Below are 17,061 nucleotides of genomic sequence, written 5' to 3' on the forward strand. Positions count from 1 at the left end.
CTCGGTGGTTGTCCTGGTTTACTCGGGTATCTGGTATGAAACTGTTCTAGTAGCTTGGGGCAGTGAAGGTTGGATACCGATTCCCAGGTCCTCTCCCTTCCAATCTACCAGGTACTGCACTCGTCCCCTTGCTATGCCGTGAATCTAACAGTTCTCTAACTTCATATTCCTCTTGCCCATCGACTTCTAGCGGTAAGGGCGTTGAGGGCAGTCTCATGCTTGCGGGACAGGGCCGGAGTAGGGAGACATGAAAGACGGGATGAATGTTCCAGGACGGGGGCAAGGGCAGTCGCACTGCTACTGGGTTAAGGACATGTTCGATGATATGAGGTCCTATGTATTTGGGAGCTAGCTTACCCACCCCTTTTAGATGTAGATTTTTGTGGCCAACCAAACCTTGTCCGCCACCTGATACTTGGGTTCCGGAGCTCTCTTTTTGTCTGCATAATGTTTTTGTGTTTTCTGAGCTGCCTCTAATTGGAGCCTTGCCTCTCTTAGTATTGTTCTAAGGTGAGTATGGTGTTCTTGTATGGTAGGATGTTTGGAATCTACGGGCCATTCGAACAGGAGCATGTTAGGGTGGAAACCATAAAGACAGAAGAAGGAGGGAACACCCCAATGTGGCATGATCCGCGTTGTTGTATGCGAACTCTGCCAACCAGATTAGAGGGTACCAGTCTATGGTGTTCTGGAGGGTAAAACATCGTAGATACTGCTCAAGAGACTGGTTGAGTCTTTCTGTTTTACCGTTCGTCTGGGGATGGTAGCTTGTGGACAAACGAGCCTCCATTCTCATTGAGTCGCACAATGTCTTCCAAAAGCGTGAGGTGAATTGGGTTCCTCGGTCCGTTATAAGCACTCTGGGTAGTCCGTGAGCTTGCACCACGTGCTGCAGGAAGACAAGAGTGAATACACCGGATGTAGGAAGTCGCTTTAGAGAAATTAAATGTCCCATTTTGGTCAAGGGGTCGACTACCACCAAAACGGTGGTATAACCCTCACAGGGTGGCATCTTGACTATAAAATCCAGGGACACAGTGGCCATGGGGCTGGTGGAATGGGGATTGGACGCAACAGTCCCACTGGTTTGGAATTACTGGCTTTGCTCTGTGCACAGACCGCAAAATTCTTCAGGTATTCCTTGGTGTCTTTTCATAACGAGGGCCACCAGAAGGATCTTTGAAGGCCAGCTATTGTCTTGTTTTCCCCTAGGTGACCTCCTAACGTGGAGTCATGAACCCAAGCTAACGCTTGTAACTGCAAGGACTGCTGGGGAACATACAGGGCCCGGTAATGGTACAGCAGATCTCCGTTCATATTTCTGGGTTTTCTTGTATCCAGGCTTGGCTGTTCACATGGGCCAAGGACGTCCTTGTGTCATTGAGGAATTCTCGCGATATGGTTAATGCAAGGGTTTGTTGCGGAAAAGCAGTTTCAGGGAGGATAGACTGTGGTTCCAGAGGTGTAATCCTCTCCCCGCCTGTAGGGTCATCCAAACAAGACAGTGCATCGGCCTTGCCGTTCTGGGGCCCAGGCCGATACCTGATAAGGAATTCGAAATCGGAGAAAAACAGGGACCATCGCAGTTTACGTGGTGTGGGGGCCCAGGCGGACTTCAGAAACAAAAGGTTTCGGTGATCTGTGTACATTTCTATCGTGTGACAAGCTCCCAGAAGGTAGTGTCTCCACTCCTCACATGCCCCCTTGTCTGTGATGGAGTAGTTCACCTCACTAGGGGAGAGCTTCTTTGAGTAGTACGCGACCGGATGAAGTTGTCCGGTGTCTGGGTGTCTTTGGGAAAACACGCCACCTATGGCGTATTGCGACGCATCAGTTTCCACCACGAACGGCAGGCCAGGGTTTGGGTGGAGCAGGATTGGAGCCTGAGTGAAGCATCTTTTCAGTTCTTGGAAGGAACGGTCTGCCTCCTAGTCCCAGACAAACAGAGTGTTCTTTCGCAACAAACTGGATATGGGGTGCATCACCTTGGAAAAGTCCTTTATGAAGCGTCTAAAGTAATTGGCGAATCCAAGGAACCTTTGCACTGCTTTGACCTGATTAGGGGCTTTCCATTGCGTGATCGCTTCAACCCTGTTTGTGTCCATTTGAAATCCCTGGGCATTGATGACATAACCCAGGAAGGCTACTTCCCTCACATTGAATAAGCACTTCTCAAGCTTGGCATATAATGAGTGCTGTTGAAGGCATTCCAATACAGCCCGCACATGGGTAACATGGTCTTGGGGAGAAGACGAGTAGATGAGGATGTCGTCTATGTACACAATGCAGAATGTGTCTAGTAAACCCCGGAGGACCTCATCCATGAAGAACTGGAACGCCGCCGGGGCATTGCACAATCCAAAAGGCATCACTTGATACTCGTAGAGCCCAAACGTGGTCCTAAAAGCCGTCTTCCATTCATCGCCCGCTTTGACTCGTACCAAATGATACGCACCACGTAAGTCCAATTTGGTAAAAATTTGTGCATCTTTTAGTTGGTCTAGCAACACGGGTATCAAGGGCAGAGGGTATCGGTTCTTGATGGTTATTTTATTGATTGCTCTGTAGTCAATACAGGCTCTCAGTTCGTCGCAGTCCTTCTTAGTGATAAAGAAGAGGGGAGAAGAGGCAGGTGACGAGGAATGCCTGATAAATCCGGACACTAAGTTCTCCTCTAGGGACTGTTTTAGGTATCAGGTTTTGGGCTCGGTGAGGGCATACACCCTACTAAAGGGGATATCCGCCCCAGGCTGGAGGTCTATGCCCGGTGGGGTGGCAGGTGTGTCGCTGTTTGCTTATCAAAAACAGGTCTGTAATCCTGATAAGCGTCTGGTAGAGTAGTGGAACAGCAATACCCAGGCTCTTCCCTTCCTTCAGCTAGAAGACTTGCTTGGGTCCAGGAGATGCTGTCCAACTGAAGGGACTGTATGGTGCAGTGGTCCTTGCAATGTTCGGAGGTTAGGGATACGGTGCAGTCCGCCCATCGGACCACAGGGTCGTGCAGGGACAACCAAGGCATGCCCAGAATCAAGCAGAAGTGTGGTGCATCAATCCGGTCGAACTGTATGATTTCGTAGTGGTCCTCCCCCCACTCTCATCTTAAGGGGAACGGTGTGGTGCCTGGCTGGTCCACACGTCAACGTTTTCCCGTCTACAGCCTTCACTATCTCTAGTGTCGTCTTGTTTTCATATGGCACCCCAATCTTCCGGGCGTATTGTTGATCTATGAAGTTCCCAGTGGCGCCGCAATCCAAAAGGGCTGATACGCCTAGAGGGCTGTTGGCAGTGACCCATAAAGTGACGTACACATTTATGTGAGCCACGGATGGTTGAATGGTGTTCGCAAGTGTTAAGGGGATCCTTTTTAATCCAGAACCCAAGGCAGAGATCCCTTTCTGGCTTGGGCTTTCTAGTTTTCTGGTTCGCGTGAAGAGGCAATGGCTTGCATCCGAGAGGTGTTCGGCCGTTCAGGTAATTTCGTTCTAGCTCGACACTCCCTAATGAAGTGACCGCTTTTTCTGCAGTAGAGACAGAGCTTTTGTTGCTGCCTTTTTTCTCTTTCTTCGGAGGTGAGCGGGCCGCGGATCCCTCCTATTTGCATTGGTTCGGTTCCTTCTGCTAGTTTCGGGCCTTTTTCAGAGATTGGTTTAGCTCTCGGGGAAAAGAAAACGAGCCTCACCTCTAGACTTATCCCCCTTTCGTTCCTGCAGACGGTGCTCCAGCTGGATGGTGAGGTCTATCAATTCCTTGCAGGTTTGTGGTAACTGCACCACCTGGGACAAAACATCCTTTAGGTCTCCTCGCAGTCCTTGGTAGAACAGGGTGGTGCGTTTCTCTTTGGGCCAGTCAGTTTCTACCAGGAGTCGGTTAAAGGTGGTTATGTAGGACAATAGATCCTGTGAACCCTGCCGTAGGGTTATCAATTCCCGGTCCAGCGACATCATGTGAGACTTGCAATCGAATAACTTTCTCATTTCTGTACAGAAGTCCTGAAAATTGTGTAGCACCGGATCGTTTCTCTCCATCAACTGGTTGGTCCAGCTAGCAGCGTTACCCCCATATAAGACATCACAAAGGAGGTTTTTGCAGCGTGCTCTTGGAACACTGTCGGCTTACAGAGGAAATGTAGCCTACATTGATTAAGAAACGTCTCAAACTTCTTGGTCTCCATAAAAACGTTCGGGTGCGCCAGAGGTATGCTATGGTTTTGAATGACGTGGACTGTGGGTGCAGAGTCGTGGGAAGGATGGGTTGCTCTGGGTGTAGAGAAGAACCCCGTACCTGGTGAACCACCCCCCAATGCCGGTGACATGGGTGACGCCGGAGGGTGAAGAGTCCAGTCCTTAATGTATGAGCTCTTCCCGGGGCCTTGTCTGGTTATGCCTGCTACTTCCCTGCGCAAGGTACCCATCTCTTTTTTCAGCTCTTGATTCTCTAGGCGGGAGGTGTGTACCTCCTGCTGCAGAGCCGCGAGGCTCTCCAGAAGTGAGGTCAAAATTACATTGGTGTCCATCGTTCAGGCCGGGCTGTATTCTTGGGCTTGACAATCTGTCAGGCTGTCAGTAGCCGAAGGACTTGGAAGCCACCAACCTCGGAGGTCTGCCAGCAGGAACGATGGCACGTAGAGAGTCCCCTGCTTCTCCCGTGTGCAACCCCACGCAATGGGCGACAAAACACCTCAGCGTTGAGGGGGCACTCCAGGGGAAAAAAGGGGAAATAAAGAAGTCAAATAATACTGTGTTTTTCAGCGGAGTCTCCTGTCCTCACTCGGGAGAGAACAACTGCACTGGGGATATAGCTCCTTGTGGGCACATACAGGAGCATCTCCTCTCAGGAGAATATGGGATTCGGGACAGGATACCATCCAAGTGGATCAGGCTTCAGTAGCCACATACATATTCTTCCCCATAACTTAAAACGTTACGGCGCTGTTTCTTGCACAGCTTAAACGCGAAATGCTTTTCTGAACATAGCCAAGTTCCTGTTCCGCCTGCAGCGCAGTCCAAGAGTTCACTGTTGAGCAACACAGCTGTAAGAAACCAAGTGAGCCGTCCAAGACAGTTGCTTTCACTGTGTCCCTGGGAGCAGCGCAACCACGCCTCCTACCGCTCGCACCTAAATACCTGAAAACGGGCGTCAATACCCCAGTCAAAGGTCCGAAGTGTGTCGTGCAACACGGGATACTGCCAAAATGCACGGGCTCAATTCCCTCAAGGAGCTGTATGCAGGGGTCTTGAAGAGTTGGCGAGCGCTCGTCCTCCAGCGGGGACTACCATTCGCTAAGCGCTGCTTCCTGGAACTGCGGAGAGTTTGTCAAGCCCCGCCCCAAGGAAGGGGGGGGGGGGGTGGCTTTGTAGCCGTTGTCTCGCGAGAGGCGGCGCTTCCATCAGACCGGCGGTCCGTGTCCCATGGCCTTCTGGGACTTGTAGTCGGGGTCCTGCTTTCCACCCTTTGGTGGCGCCCCGATGCCTGCTGATTTCTTCGACGCACGCAACCGTGCAAAAGCGGGAGTGCATGCCCCATTCCCCACAAATCCCTGTACCTGTTCAAGGATCGTGACAGCTGGCCACCGTTCAGCATAAACGCTGACGCCAGCCAATGGAAAAGAGGGGCGTGGCTTAAAGCCCCTTACAGAATATACCTAAAAACATTCAATCTCGCCAGCGAGACTGCGCATGTGCGCAGCCCACGCTAGCCGAGACCTAAAAAGGACCTGGGAGTTTGTGGGGTCATTGGGGGGGGGGGGGGGGGGCGGGGTAGTTGCAGGATCACAGCCTCGTGCTCTGCCCTCTTTCTTCCACTCTCCTTGAATTTTAGAAGTGTTGCCTTTGTTTTATTTGCTGAGTTGTATTGTGTAGACAGACTTTCTGATCTTATTGTTTGGTGCAGTTTCTTTATCGTCGTAGCACAGCTGGAATCAGAGGTTTTTACTAAACTGTGGGCAAGTGTCCCCTCCCCAGTTGGGTGAGATGTTCACCTCATCAATCCTTAAAGCGTATCTAGCGCTGGGAGGCTTACAGGCACTCAGTTTAAAGGGGTAATTTGTATGTGTTTGAAGCCACTCACACTTCCTTGATAAACTATCAGGATTGGGAGCCCCCTATCTCCTTTTACCTTCTGTATTACCACACATTTCTTTATTTTAGGAGCTCTGCTGTCCAGCCTGTCAGCAAAACGCCATGCTCCCCACTTCCGTTAAGCACCTCCTGGCTTGTCAGAGGGGTAACGGACCCCAAAACCCTTGTCCACTGCAGTGCTCTGCTAGATTCTGTGTAATAAAATGTCTGTCTACAGGTTTAAATTCCACACAATCCCAATCCTCCATGAAATGTCTATTGTCTTTAACATGTTCTTCACTATAAACCAGTCCGCCCTACTGCCTCTGTCGTCGCGTTCTGTTGTGAACTGACATATGGTGTCCGGTGTAACTTTGTCTACATAACTGATTTGGTTGACTTGCCACCACCACGAATGCTGGCTGACTCCACCACTAGGCAACCTCTGAGCACACGCGCATAAAAGTACAACTATGTTCAGGATTAAAGCAGGCAAAATATATACAAACCCTCCTAAGAGAGCCTAGCAGTGGATTTCACAGTGTAAATCTCCTACTCCCAGGCTTTGTCAGAAAGTGTGACTACATCAGGACTCTCGACTCCTGCTGCTAGGTTCCATTTAGGACAATACTTGTCTGCAATAATTATCCACCCTTCTACATAATCTTTTCACTATAAATATCCCAGGCCTCGTGCATTTGACGTAGCTTCTTATAATAAACCAGTCTGCTCAATGGCATCTGACTTTATTTATTTATTTATTTATTTATTTAAGAAGTTTTATATAGCGCTGGCCTGACCCGAGGGTATCGGAGCGCTTTACAACAGATACATTGCAGAGAATCACATATAACATTAACAGTGCAGGTCCATGGTGGAGAGATCTGATTCGAAGAATTAACCCCTCCAAGTTCCTCAGTCAGGCAAACAGCCTTAATCGTTACCTGTTGCCTTGAAACAACTCGGTCCAAATGTACTGACCCTGAGCTCTCCCACAATGCAACTCTCTGGCTTACAAAATCACAATTGTGTACAAAATGATAGCTGACAAGTAAATACACAATTCCTCCTTTAAAGACCTAACAAGGGTTATCACAGCAAACATCATCCCCCCCTCCACCCCCCCAAACACATTGTCATGGGGGGTGCAACACAAACCTCTCTTGTTTAATACAACAGTCTGTAAGATTCCATGTGACAAGATGTCTGTCTGCAGCTTTAGCACTTGCAATGCATTGGAACTCCTCCTCTGACCCCTTAATGTACTATTGGCTGGACACCGACTGTTCACAGAAACATGGGTTTGACCCCCTGCGTTGGTTTCCTTGCGTAAAAATGACGTCATTGGTCATATTTGTTCCCAACTGACCAGTCAGGACTATCTCCTTCCACACTGGCTGGTCAAAGTAACCACTATGGGCCTGCTACCTTGAGCAGAAGCTTTCCCACTAGCCAACAGCTTAAAAATGATGAATATTACACATTTACAGCTGGCCAGGGAATATACAAGCCCTCTTGAGGGGTCTAACGGGGAGCATCAGAATGCAGAACTTCTACTCTTAAGGGTACTAGAGGGTGTAACAACGCCAAATCCCCTGCCTGTTACGGTAATCTGTGAGCTTCTGTATAACCAACTCCCCTTCTACAGTATTTAACGCAGCGTAGTAACGGTCTGCCCTTAATGGCCTTTTGGCTTCAACGTATGTTGTGTGTACAAATACCATATTACAGAACACAAGGGCTGTCCAGTATGCTACAGCAGAACTGGACTCCGAGCGGACAAATGTCCAGAGAGTTTTACAATGACTGAGTAATCAATACAGAACGAGTGATTGAGGGCACCTGAAGCATCCAGTGAAGCATTCTTCAATAAACAGGAAATCGGATCAATATAGTGCAAAGAAAAGCTTCATTCATTCATTACATGATAAATTAATCATAGGAACAGAACTATATGTGCTGTAACAAGTGATCACAAGGTGTTCATGTGAAAAAAGGAAGGTGTGGGTATTTGTATGTGTGTGTGTGTGTATATTTAATTATATATATACACACACATACATACAAATACCCACACCTTCCTTTTTTCACATGAACACCTTGTGATCACTTGTTACAGCACATATAGTTCTGTTCCTATGATTAATTTATCATGTAATGAATGAATGAAGCTTTTCTTTGCACTATATTGACACAGTGCATACACACACACACACACATACTCACACGGATGGGTCAATCGAGAATGAAAAAGGGCCCAGTATACTAAGCGCCTCTACGGAAAGTCCTAGGATCTGGTGGTATAATTGTCTAACGTTTCGATCTTACAGTAACTTAAAAGGTCATCATCAGGACAAGAGGAGGGTGAGAGCACAAGGGGAATGGGCTAAAGTTGATTCCAGTTGCAGCACAAGAATTCTGAAACAAATAGATGACATGTTTAGTAGGTCTTGTCAGACAGTCGCTGGAAGAAAGGACCATCAAAAGGAGGTGGAATAGCTAGCTAACCCCAAAGGTTTATAAATAAACCCAAAACATCAGTAGGTAAATAAGAGAGAAGCCGCCTCCGTAAGCCCATGCAGTAAGGCCTAGTTGGATTTTACATGGGATGGTAGTCACGTCTATCGAGGAATTCTGCTTGGTGGGCAGTGAAATCCCAAGGCTTCAAGGGATGGCACAGGCAGGGCTGGAAGGGCTCACAAAGGTAGAATCTGCAGCTTGTGGTTTCACAATAAAGACATCTGACCTTCTGCCTTTGTCGTGACTTTTTAGAATAACAATGACACCTGAGGGTTCTGACATGTGATGTCATTAGCTTGTCCCATACCCAATCAAGGCCAGTTCTGTTGAGCATAAACCTTCCAACAAGGCAAAACGTTTAGTGCAAGCACTCTTTTCAATGGAGGGACACAACTTTTGCCCAATAGAATGCTATCCTTGGGGAAACAAACATATAGGGGGAGCCGAAGCCCCTCTCCAGTTCAGCTTTGCAAGGTTTTTTCTGCTAGTCACATATGGTCTGGTGACAGCTGTACTTTCAAGCCAGTCCTAAAAGCAATTGGATCATTTTACAGGATGCTGTCTGTACCATCTCATTCGTTAGTTTGATTGGCTATGTGTAAAAGAATTTAATAAAAAATAAAGCTTTCTTTCAAAAGGCATGTGGTAAGTAAAGAAGTGATCTTGTGTTCTTTAGTTGAAGAAAGATTTCCATGATGGAGAAGCAGGTTTCAAGCAGCGACTTCTCCTGACAAGGGGCGCGATGAGTTTCTAAAGCACTCCCCTGGCGTGGTGCCACCCGGGCTCTTTCAACCTCGCGCACCACAGTCAATCGCTGAAATATTTACAAAGAAGCACCAATTCTCTAGCACCTCTCACCAGTAGACTACAACATAGCTCGAGATGAGGAAAGCGTAATAATTTCACTGACTGAGTGCGACTGATGCGGGATCTCCTGTTGAGGAGGTTCTTGTGGAGGTCAGAGAACTTTCAGGGTGCCTTAGCGATGGGTTACCCTCACTGACGAGGAGTGCGACTGATGCGGGACCTCTAGTTGAGCAGGTTCTTGTGGAGCTCAGAGAACTTTCAGGGTGCCTTAGCGATGGGTTACCTTGGCTGACGACGAGTACGACGGATGCGGGATCTCCTGTTGAGGAGGTTCTTGTGGAGCACAGAGAACTTTCAGGGTGCCTTAGCGATGGGTTACCTTCGCTGACGACGAGTGCTACGGATGTGGGATCTCCTGTTGAGGTTCTTGTGGAGCTCAGAGAACTTTCAGGGTGCCTAAGCGATGGGTTACCTTCGCTGATGACGAGTGCGACGGATGCGGGGTCTCCTGTTGAGGAGGTTCTTGTGGAGCACAGAGAACTTTCAGGGTGCCTTAGCGATGGGTTACCTTCGCTAACGACGAGTGCGACAGATGTGGGACCTCCTGTTGAGGAGGTTCTTGTGGAGCACAGAGGAGTTGGATTTGCACACAGTGTTGACTTAAAATGTATCAGAAGGTTTGCTGTGTTGTTTTAAGTGTTCTTTTAACAATTGCTGGGATTTTAAAGGTTGTGGGTCCTGGGATCTGTATAAGCCACTGAATTAATCCCCCCAACCCCCTGTCCCCCGAGTGATGCAGACTGGTAGGTTCTGCTCACCAGTTCTGCCAGAGAAAAGACCGGGACATCAGGTGTGGGTTGGCCGAAGAGGGAGGTGGTGTGTATGAGGTGTGGGTTGGCCGAAGAGGGAGGTGGTGTGTATGAGGTGTGGCTTGGCCAAAGAGGGAGGTGCTGTGTATCAGGTGTGGGTTGGCCGAAGAGGGAGGTGGTGTGTATCAGGTGTGGGTTGGCCGAAGAGGGAGGTGGTGGTGTGCATCGGGTGTGGGTTGGCTGAAGAGGGAGGTGGTGTGTGTATAGGGTTTGGGTTGGCTGAAGAGGGAGGTGCTGTGTATTCGGTATGGGTTAGCGGAAGAGGGAGGTGGTGTGTATCAGGTGTGGGTTGTCCGAAGAGGGAGGTGGTGTGTATGAGGTGCGGGTTGGCTGAAGAGGGAGGTGCTGTGTATGAGGTGTGAGTTGGCCAAAGAGGGAAGTGCTGTGTATCCGGTATGGGTTTGCCGAAGAGGGAGGTGATGTGTATCAGGTGTGGGTTGGCCGAAGAGGGAGGTGCTGTGTATGAGGTGTGGGTTGGCAGAAGAGGGAGGTGTTGTGTATGAGGTGTGGGTTGGCCGAAGAGGAAGGTGCTGTGTATCAGGTATGGGTTGGCCGAAGAGGGAGGTTGTGTGTGAGGTGTGGGTTGACCGAAGAGGGAGGTGGTGTGTATCAGGTGTGGGTTGGCTGAAGAGGGAGGTGGTTTGTATGAGGTGTGGGTTGGCCGAAGAGGGAGGTGGTGTGTATGAGGTGTGGGTTGGCTGAAGAGGGAGGTGGTGTGTATGAGGTGTGGGTTGGCTGAAGAGGGAGGTGGTGTGTATGAGGTGTGAGTTGGCCGAAGAGGGAGGTGCTGAGTATCAGGTGTGGGTTGGCCGAAGAGGGAGGTGGTGTGGGTTGGCCGAAGAGGGAGGTGCTGTGTATCAGGTGTGGGTTGGCCGAAGAGGGAGGCGGTGTGTATGAGGTGTGGGTTGGCTGAAGAGGGAGGTGGTGTGTATGAGGTGTGGGTTGGCTAAAGAGGGAGGTGGTGTGTATGAGGTGTGGGTTGGCTGAAGAGGGAGGTGGTGTGTATGAGGTTGTGAGTTGGCCAAAGAGGGAGGTGCTGTGCATCAGGTATGGGTTGGCCAAAGAGGGAGGTGCTGTGCATCAGGTATGGGTTGGCCAAAGAGGGAGGTGGTGTGTATGAGGTGTGGGTTGGCCGAAGAGGTAGGTGGTGTGTATCAGGTGTGGGTTAGCCAAAGAGGGAGGTGGTGTGTATGAGGTGTGGGTTAGCCAAAGAGGGAGGTGGTGTGTATGAGGTGTGGGTTGGCCGAAGAGGGAGGTGGTGTATATGAGGTGTGAGTTGGCCGAAGAGGGAGATGCTGTGTATCAGGTATGGGTTGGCCGAAGAGGGAGGCGGTGTGTATCAGGTGTGGGTTGGCTGAAGAGGGAGGTGGTGTGTATGAGGTGTGAGTTGGCCTTAGAGGGAGGTGCTGTGTATCAGGTGTGGGTTGGCCGAAGAAGTAGGTGGTGTGTATCAGGTGTGGGTTGGGTGAAGAGGGAGGTGCTGTGTATGAGGTGTGGGTTGGCCGAAGAGGGTGGTGCTGTGTATCAGGCATGGGTTTGCCGAAGTGGGAGGTGGTGTGTATCAGCTGTGGGTTGGCCGAAGAACGATGAGGCGTGTATCAGGTGTGGGTTGCCAGAAGAGGGTAGTGTTACCACAGTCCTCTATTTAGTGTCTGCGCAGCCTCTGAGAGCAGATGTCTCATTGCCTTTTCTCTTTTTTTGCAGGTGGGAGCTAACCGCAATGACCACTAACAGCACCATCAGCCGTCCCATTCTGTCCTCGCATGGATAGCCTGCCATCGTCTTCCGTCCCCGTATGGATTCACTCGCCATCCCCGCTTCGCATTCATTCATGCCTCACCGTCCATCTCTTGTCTCTACTCTTGGTCTTGTCCACCGTCAGTTCTTCTCATGGATTGATTGACCATCCCATCATTGCACGAACTAAGCTTCCGTCCTGTGCATAGAGCGCCATATGTGCCTCTCTGCTTGGGTCCACCATAGTTCATCGAATGTCTGTTTTTGCACGTCCATGTCCTGCACCCTTCCGTACACGTGGAGCACCTCCACTTCTGTGTGATTTGTAGGGGAGCCATTCTGAACAAACACCTCATGGCTCCCGCCACCTCTCCTGCACTGCCTTCATCCTGGCCATACCCGTCTCTGTCATCCATGTCTTTCAGTAGACCACCTTTTGTGGGCAATGTGCAACTTTAACGCAGACTTTCTTCCTTGTGTGCAGCCTACTGCGATGGAGGCCTGCGGACTCCGAAAAGGACATCCCTTTCTGACTGCACTTGTCGCTTCTTGTCCCGAATGGTGGGCTGTAACTGCTTGCTCCGCCCAGGATGCGTGGGGACCACCTAATAAGCAGAGATTGTTTCTCAGAGGCGGATTGTAAACTGTCTGGACACGTTTTGCACAGCACTGCCTGCATCAAAGACAACAAGCACAAACCTCTCCACGGCTACGAGGTGGATACCCGTGAGGTCCGTTGTTTCTTTCTACCCTTGGTCAGAAGTGCCACTCTGATGATACGCTTCCTGTTGCTGCTTCAGTGTCTTCATGTGGGGTGGGGCTTCCTTCTCCACCTGTATTATACCTTCTGTCTCCACGCACGCTGACTCTCAGTAGAGCCTACACTGCCTGTTGCAGCATTGCCTTAAGGTGGAGCTCACCAAGGAAGAGCACCTGCTTGAGTTTAAAAGACATGGACTAAGGATGGTGCAGTATTTTTGAGTTCCCAGGGTTCTCTTTTTGAAAAATAGCACAGAAACAGAGTGGACATGTGTGCTTTGAGAAACCACTGGTGAGCTATGCCAGTGACTAGACTGCATCAGAAGGGGGTGCAGCCATGATTCACTGTGGAACTGGGTGTACTTTGGTCACCTTACATATGGATTGGGTTATGCTGGTATGGTGGCCCTTGGTCACTGGGCCAGATTGCATTCCCCGTTTGAGGTGTGTGGTCTCAAGTGATAGGGGGCGTAGCCCTCAGTGGTTCTGGTGTTTGAGTTCTCAGTGTTAGTGTGTGTGTGTGTGTGACTGTTCGAGGGGTGAGATGTGTGAGTGCTCTGCGTTGGGGGTTCTGTGGAGCGCCTCTATGGTTATGAGTGATGCCCTCTGAGGGTTGGAATGTGTGAGGCTCTCTTAATGGGATGTGTGCAGCAGCGTTAGTTATATGGAGCACTTCAACTGGTGGTTTTGAGTGCGGCTCCCAAAATGTTCGAGTTGTGTCAGCCTCTTCAAGGGTTGGCAGGTGTGTGGCTCTTCCGGTTAGAAAGTGTGAGATTCATCAAGAGTTTGGATTGGGAGGTAACAGCTGGGTTGTGTACGACGTCTCAGGAGTTGAGATATGAAAGTGTGGTGAGCCAGGGTTCAGGTGCTGGGGGTCTGAGGGACTTAACAGCTCAGGTCTCCAGCAGGATAAGGAAGTGTCAAGCTTGTCAACCATTGAAATGGAATAGTAATGGGGTGCCTTGCTCTCTGGATGTAGATGTAGAGTTGCCTGTTGAGGGTTGCCATGCTTGTGGGTAATCTGCCCTCGATGGACTCTGGTGGGTTTACTATGGTAAAATGCCTCTTGGACTCAAGTGTGTATTGTGGACTTTAACTGGTTGAGCTGCATGTGTTGGGTGGCTTCCTCAAGGATGAGGTGTGTGTGTGTGTGGTGTGTGTGTGTTGTTTTTTTTGGTGGCTCCCCAACGGTTGATATGAGTATGTTTGTTGTTCTAGTAAGTCCTCTGGGAGCACATGCGTACCCTTCAGACAAGCAGGGGATGGCCGTGCACGTTGAATCCGTAGGGAAGGGGACTTGTGGTACACAATGAATCTGTGTGTGCGTGTGACCGATGCACCTGTGCTTTTCGTGGTCTGTGTACAATGGATTTTTTAATCCCTAGCAGGGGGTGGGGTTACCTGTATTTACTCGTCAGAGATGGCATCTCATGAATTTCTCGTGCCTCAGAGATGTGTGTGCTGTCAGCAAGCACTGGGACCCTCTTGGAGGTGTGCCCCCCCTGTGACCCTTTGTAGGTGCAGTGTGTTGGGACTGTTTCTGTGTGTGTGATTTATCAGTGGGATCGAGTTGATTGCGGAATGCTCTGTAGCGGGTGTGGTCTCCTTATCTCATGAGATGGGATCTGTTGGGTCCCCTCCATTAACAGTAAGATCTGTTGCTCGATTGCAAAGTGTTATTTCCAAGACCAGGTGGTACACAAATGGGGATTCATTTTGCCACCCCACCCTGCAGACCGGGATCTGTTGGATCTCTGCATTCAGATTAGAATCTGTTAGGAAGGGTTGCCACAGAAAGTTTGATCTGTTCGTCCAGCTCCCCTTCCTTTGATGAGGTTTCATCCTCCCTACAGATGGGGACCAGTTGAGCCGTCTCACTCTAGAGATGGGCTCTGTTGGCAAGTTCTCCACTAAAGAAGGCCTGAAGACCTCAGAGGATAAGCTCTTTTTTGACCAGGATCTCTTGGACTGCCAAAGGTTGGAGTATCTAAAAGGCTGTTATACAGTGTTGATGTCCGGGTGACCGGTTTGATGGGAACTGTTCCAAGAGTGGGATTCCTTGGGGTGTCTGAATCAATTTGCTGGACGCTGTCAAACAGAGCATTAATTTTATAAATATTTAAACAAGCACTTCCTTGTGTCTTCCTTTCATTCTTTGATCATTGTTCTCACCTGGCAAAGATAAGTGAGAAAAGCACCGTGTTCAGATCCCCAGAAGAGACTGAACAGAGGTGAATCCTGTTCAATTCAATTCATGAAGCTTTATTCGGCAAATGTAAATGACCATAAAAGCATAAACAAAAGAAACAACAATACATTTTAAAAAGACATAACAGCTAAAATTTACAATAGCTAGTTATGATCAATGACTCATTAGACAATGCATATTATCTACATAAATATATATAATTAATAATCAGAATTCATTAAAACTCATACTTTTCCTGGAATTGATGCATCTGGTTTAAAAATATAGCAGTATAAAAACAAATGTCTGCCGATTGCAAATTAAAAATTAAAGCCATAGCATGTTTGGCTGTACGTACTCCGTATTTAACAAACAAAGGTTTCAAAAAAGCTATACGGAAGCTTGTATACAGTTTACAGAACAGCAGAAGGTGCACAGTGCTCTGTGTAGATACATCATCGCACCTACATGGCCCGATCGGATGTTTCTGTATATTTGGATGGGCTACTAAACAATGTGCCATCCCAAATCTTAGTCTGGTTAGCACAAATTTGTGTGAGCACCTAGTCACCATAGTTAGGTAAGATGGAAAACCCTCCACTAAATTATATCTATTATAGAAAATGACAGAGGACAATGATCCGGCTATGATTGCTCGTTTCCTTTCCGCATAAGTCAGGAATATGCTTTTCATTTCTAATTTGGAGATCGTTGATGCTGCACTAGGGTTATTTAAAATATTCAGGTTAAAAATGTCTGAAAAACAAACGACATACTTAACCCAGGGAATATCTCGGTATTTATCCAAACGTAAACAATCCTCGACAATAGATCTATTAACCCCTTCCATGCTGGACGGATTCCCCTGCTGTGCTGATCTTTTCCTGCGCGGGCGTGGTCATGACGGAACGGTTCCGTCATGAGCACAGCTCAACCGTGGCTCATGACGGAACCGTTCCGTCATGAGCACCGAAGGGGTTAAGTGACTTCTCATCGCCAAGCCAAAAAGACCGCCAAATCATCAGTGGTCTAAGCGATAACAAATCGATTAGATAATTAATGGCTAGTTCTCGATGGCTTAATTCAGTTGAGACAGAGATGGGCAAAAACAGGAGCTTTTTTAAAAAGGTATTTTCCTCTAACTGTAAGTTGTAAGCACAGCTATAACCCCATACTCCCCCCCCCCATACAGAGCTATGGTCACACATCTAGCTTGGTAAATCTTGAGCATATCCCTGGTACGACGTTCCCCAACTTTTGCAGCAAATCTATAAATACCATGGGCATTTTTTGCCATTTTGTTCCGGATATTATTAAATTCATTGTTCCACTTCCTGTCATTGGAGAAGGTAATACCTAAGTAACAAAATTTGTCCACCTGTTGCACCTTTTCACCGTCTATGAAAAAGGCATTTAACCTTTTAGCTTTAGCTCCACAGGTCATGGTATGCGTTTTCCCCTTATTAATTACTAGTTTTCTACCTTTGATAAAGGAGGAGAAACTATCCATTAGTCGTTGTAGTCCAATAGGTGTTCTAGAAAGTAAAACAGCGTCATTGGCGTATAATAACACCGGCACCGGAACACCGTTGATCTGGGGAGCATCAGCATTAACTTTTTTTAAAATAGCATCAATTCCATTAATAAATAAAATAAATAGGAGGGGTGCCAGAACACAGCCCTGTCTAATTCCCCGTGTAACACAGTTTTTTGGGGTACATTCTCCTCTGGTTCCAAAACGTACATTGGTTTTCAATTTCTCGTATAACCTAGCGAGAAAAGATTATGCCTTCTGGTGCTCCTAGCTTTAGTAAGGTTGGCCATAGAATAAAATGATCTACCATATCGAATGCGCTGCTCAGGTCTGCAAAGCAGAGATACATGGAGCCGGGTTTCGCTTCAGTATATTTCCCGATCAGTAAATCAAGATTGATGCACTGGTAGAGCGTACCCCGTCCCTTCCTAAAACCGTACTGGCTGTCGGCCAGTATGCTATCCTGCTCAGCCCATTCCTCTAATCTCACTAGCATGACTCTACTCATAACCTTAACTGAAGAGTCAAGGAGAGAGATCGGGCGGTAATTCTTAGCGTCAGACCTACTTCCCTTTTTATGAATTGGCACAA

At 48.5% G+C, this 17,061-nt stretch overlaps 1 protein-coding gene across 8 annotated transcripts in view; it reads left to right on the forward strand.

Moving 5' to 3' along the window:
* Positions 1-14,878, forward strand: part of KLHDC3 (kelch domain containing 3) — a 445,816-nt gene extending 430,938 nt beyond the window's left edge. For all 8 annotated transcript variants that reach the window (XR_014962883.1, XM_085610129.1, XM_085610133.1 and 5 more), the window contains one exon: positions 11,957-14,878. Coding sequence is in view for 7 of the 8 variants with exons in the window: in XM_085610129.1 (XP_085466255.1) it covers positions 11,957-12,023 (67 nt within the window). In the remaining variant the exon portion in view is untranslated. The remainder of the gene's footprint in view (positions 1-11,956) is intronic.
* The last annotated feature ends 2,183 nt before the right edge of the window (positions 14,879-17,061 follow it).

Source organism: Triturus cristatus, chromosome 6 (genome assembly GCF_964204655.1).
Source record: "Triturus cristatus chromosome 6, aTriCri1.1, whole genome shotgun sequence".
Classification (NCBI taxonomy): Eukaryota; Metazoa; Chordata; class Amphibia; order Caudata; family Salamandridae; genus Triturus; species Triturus cristatus.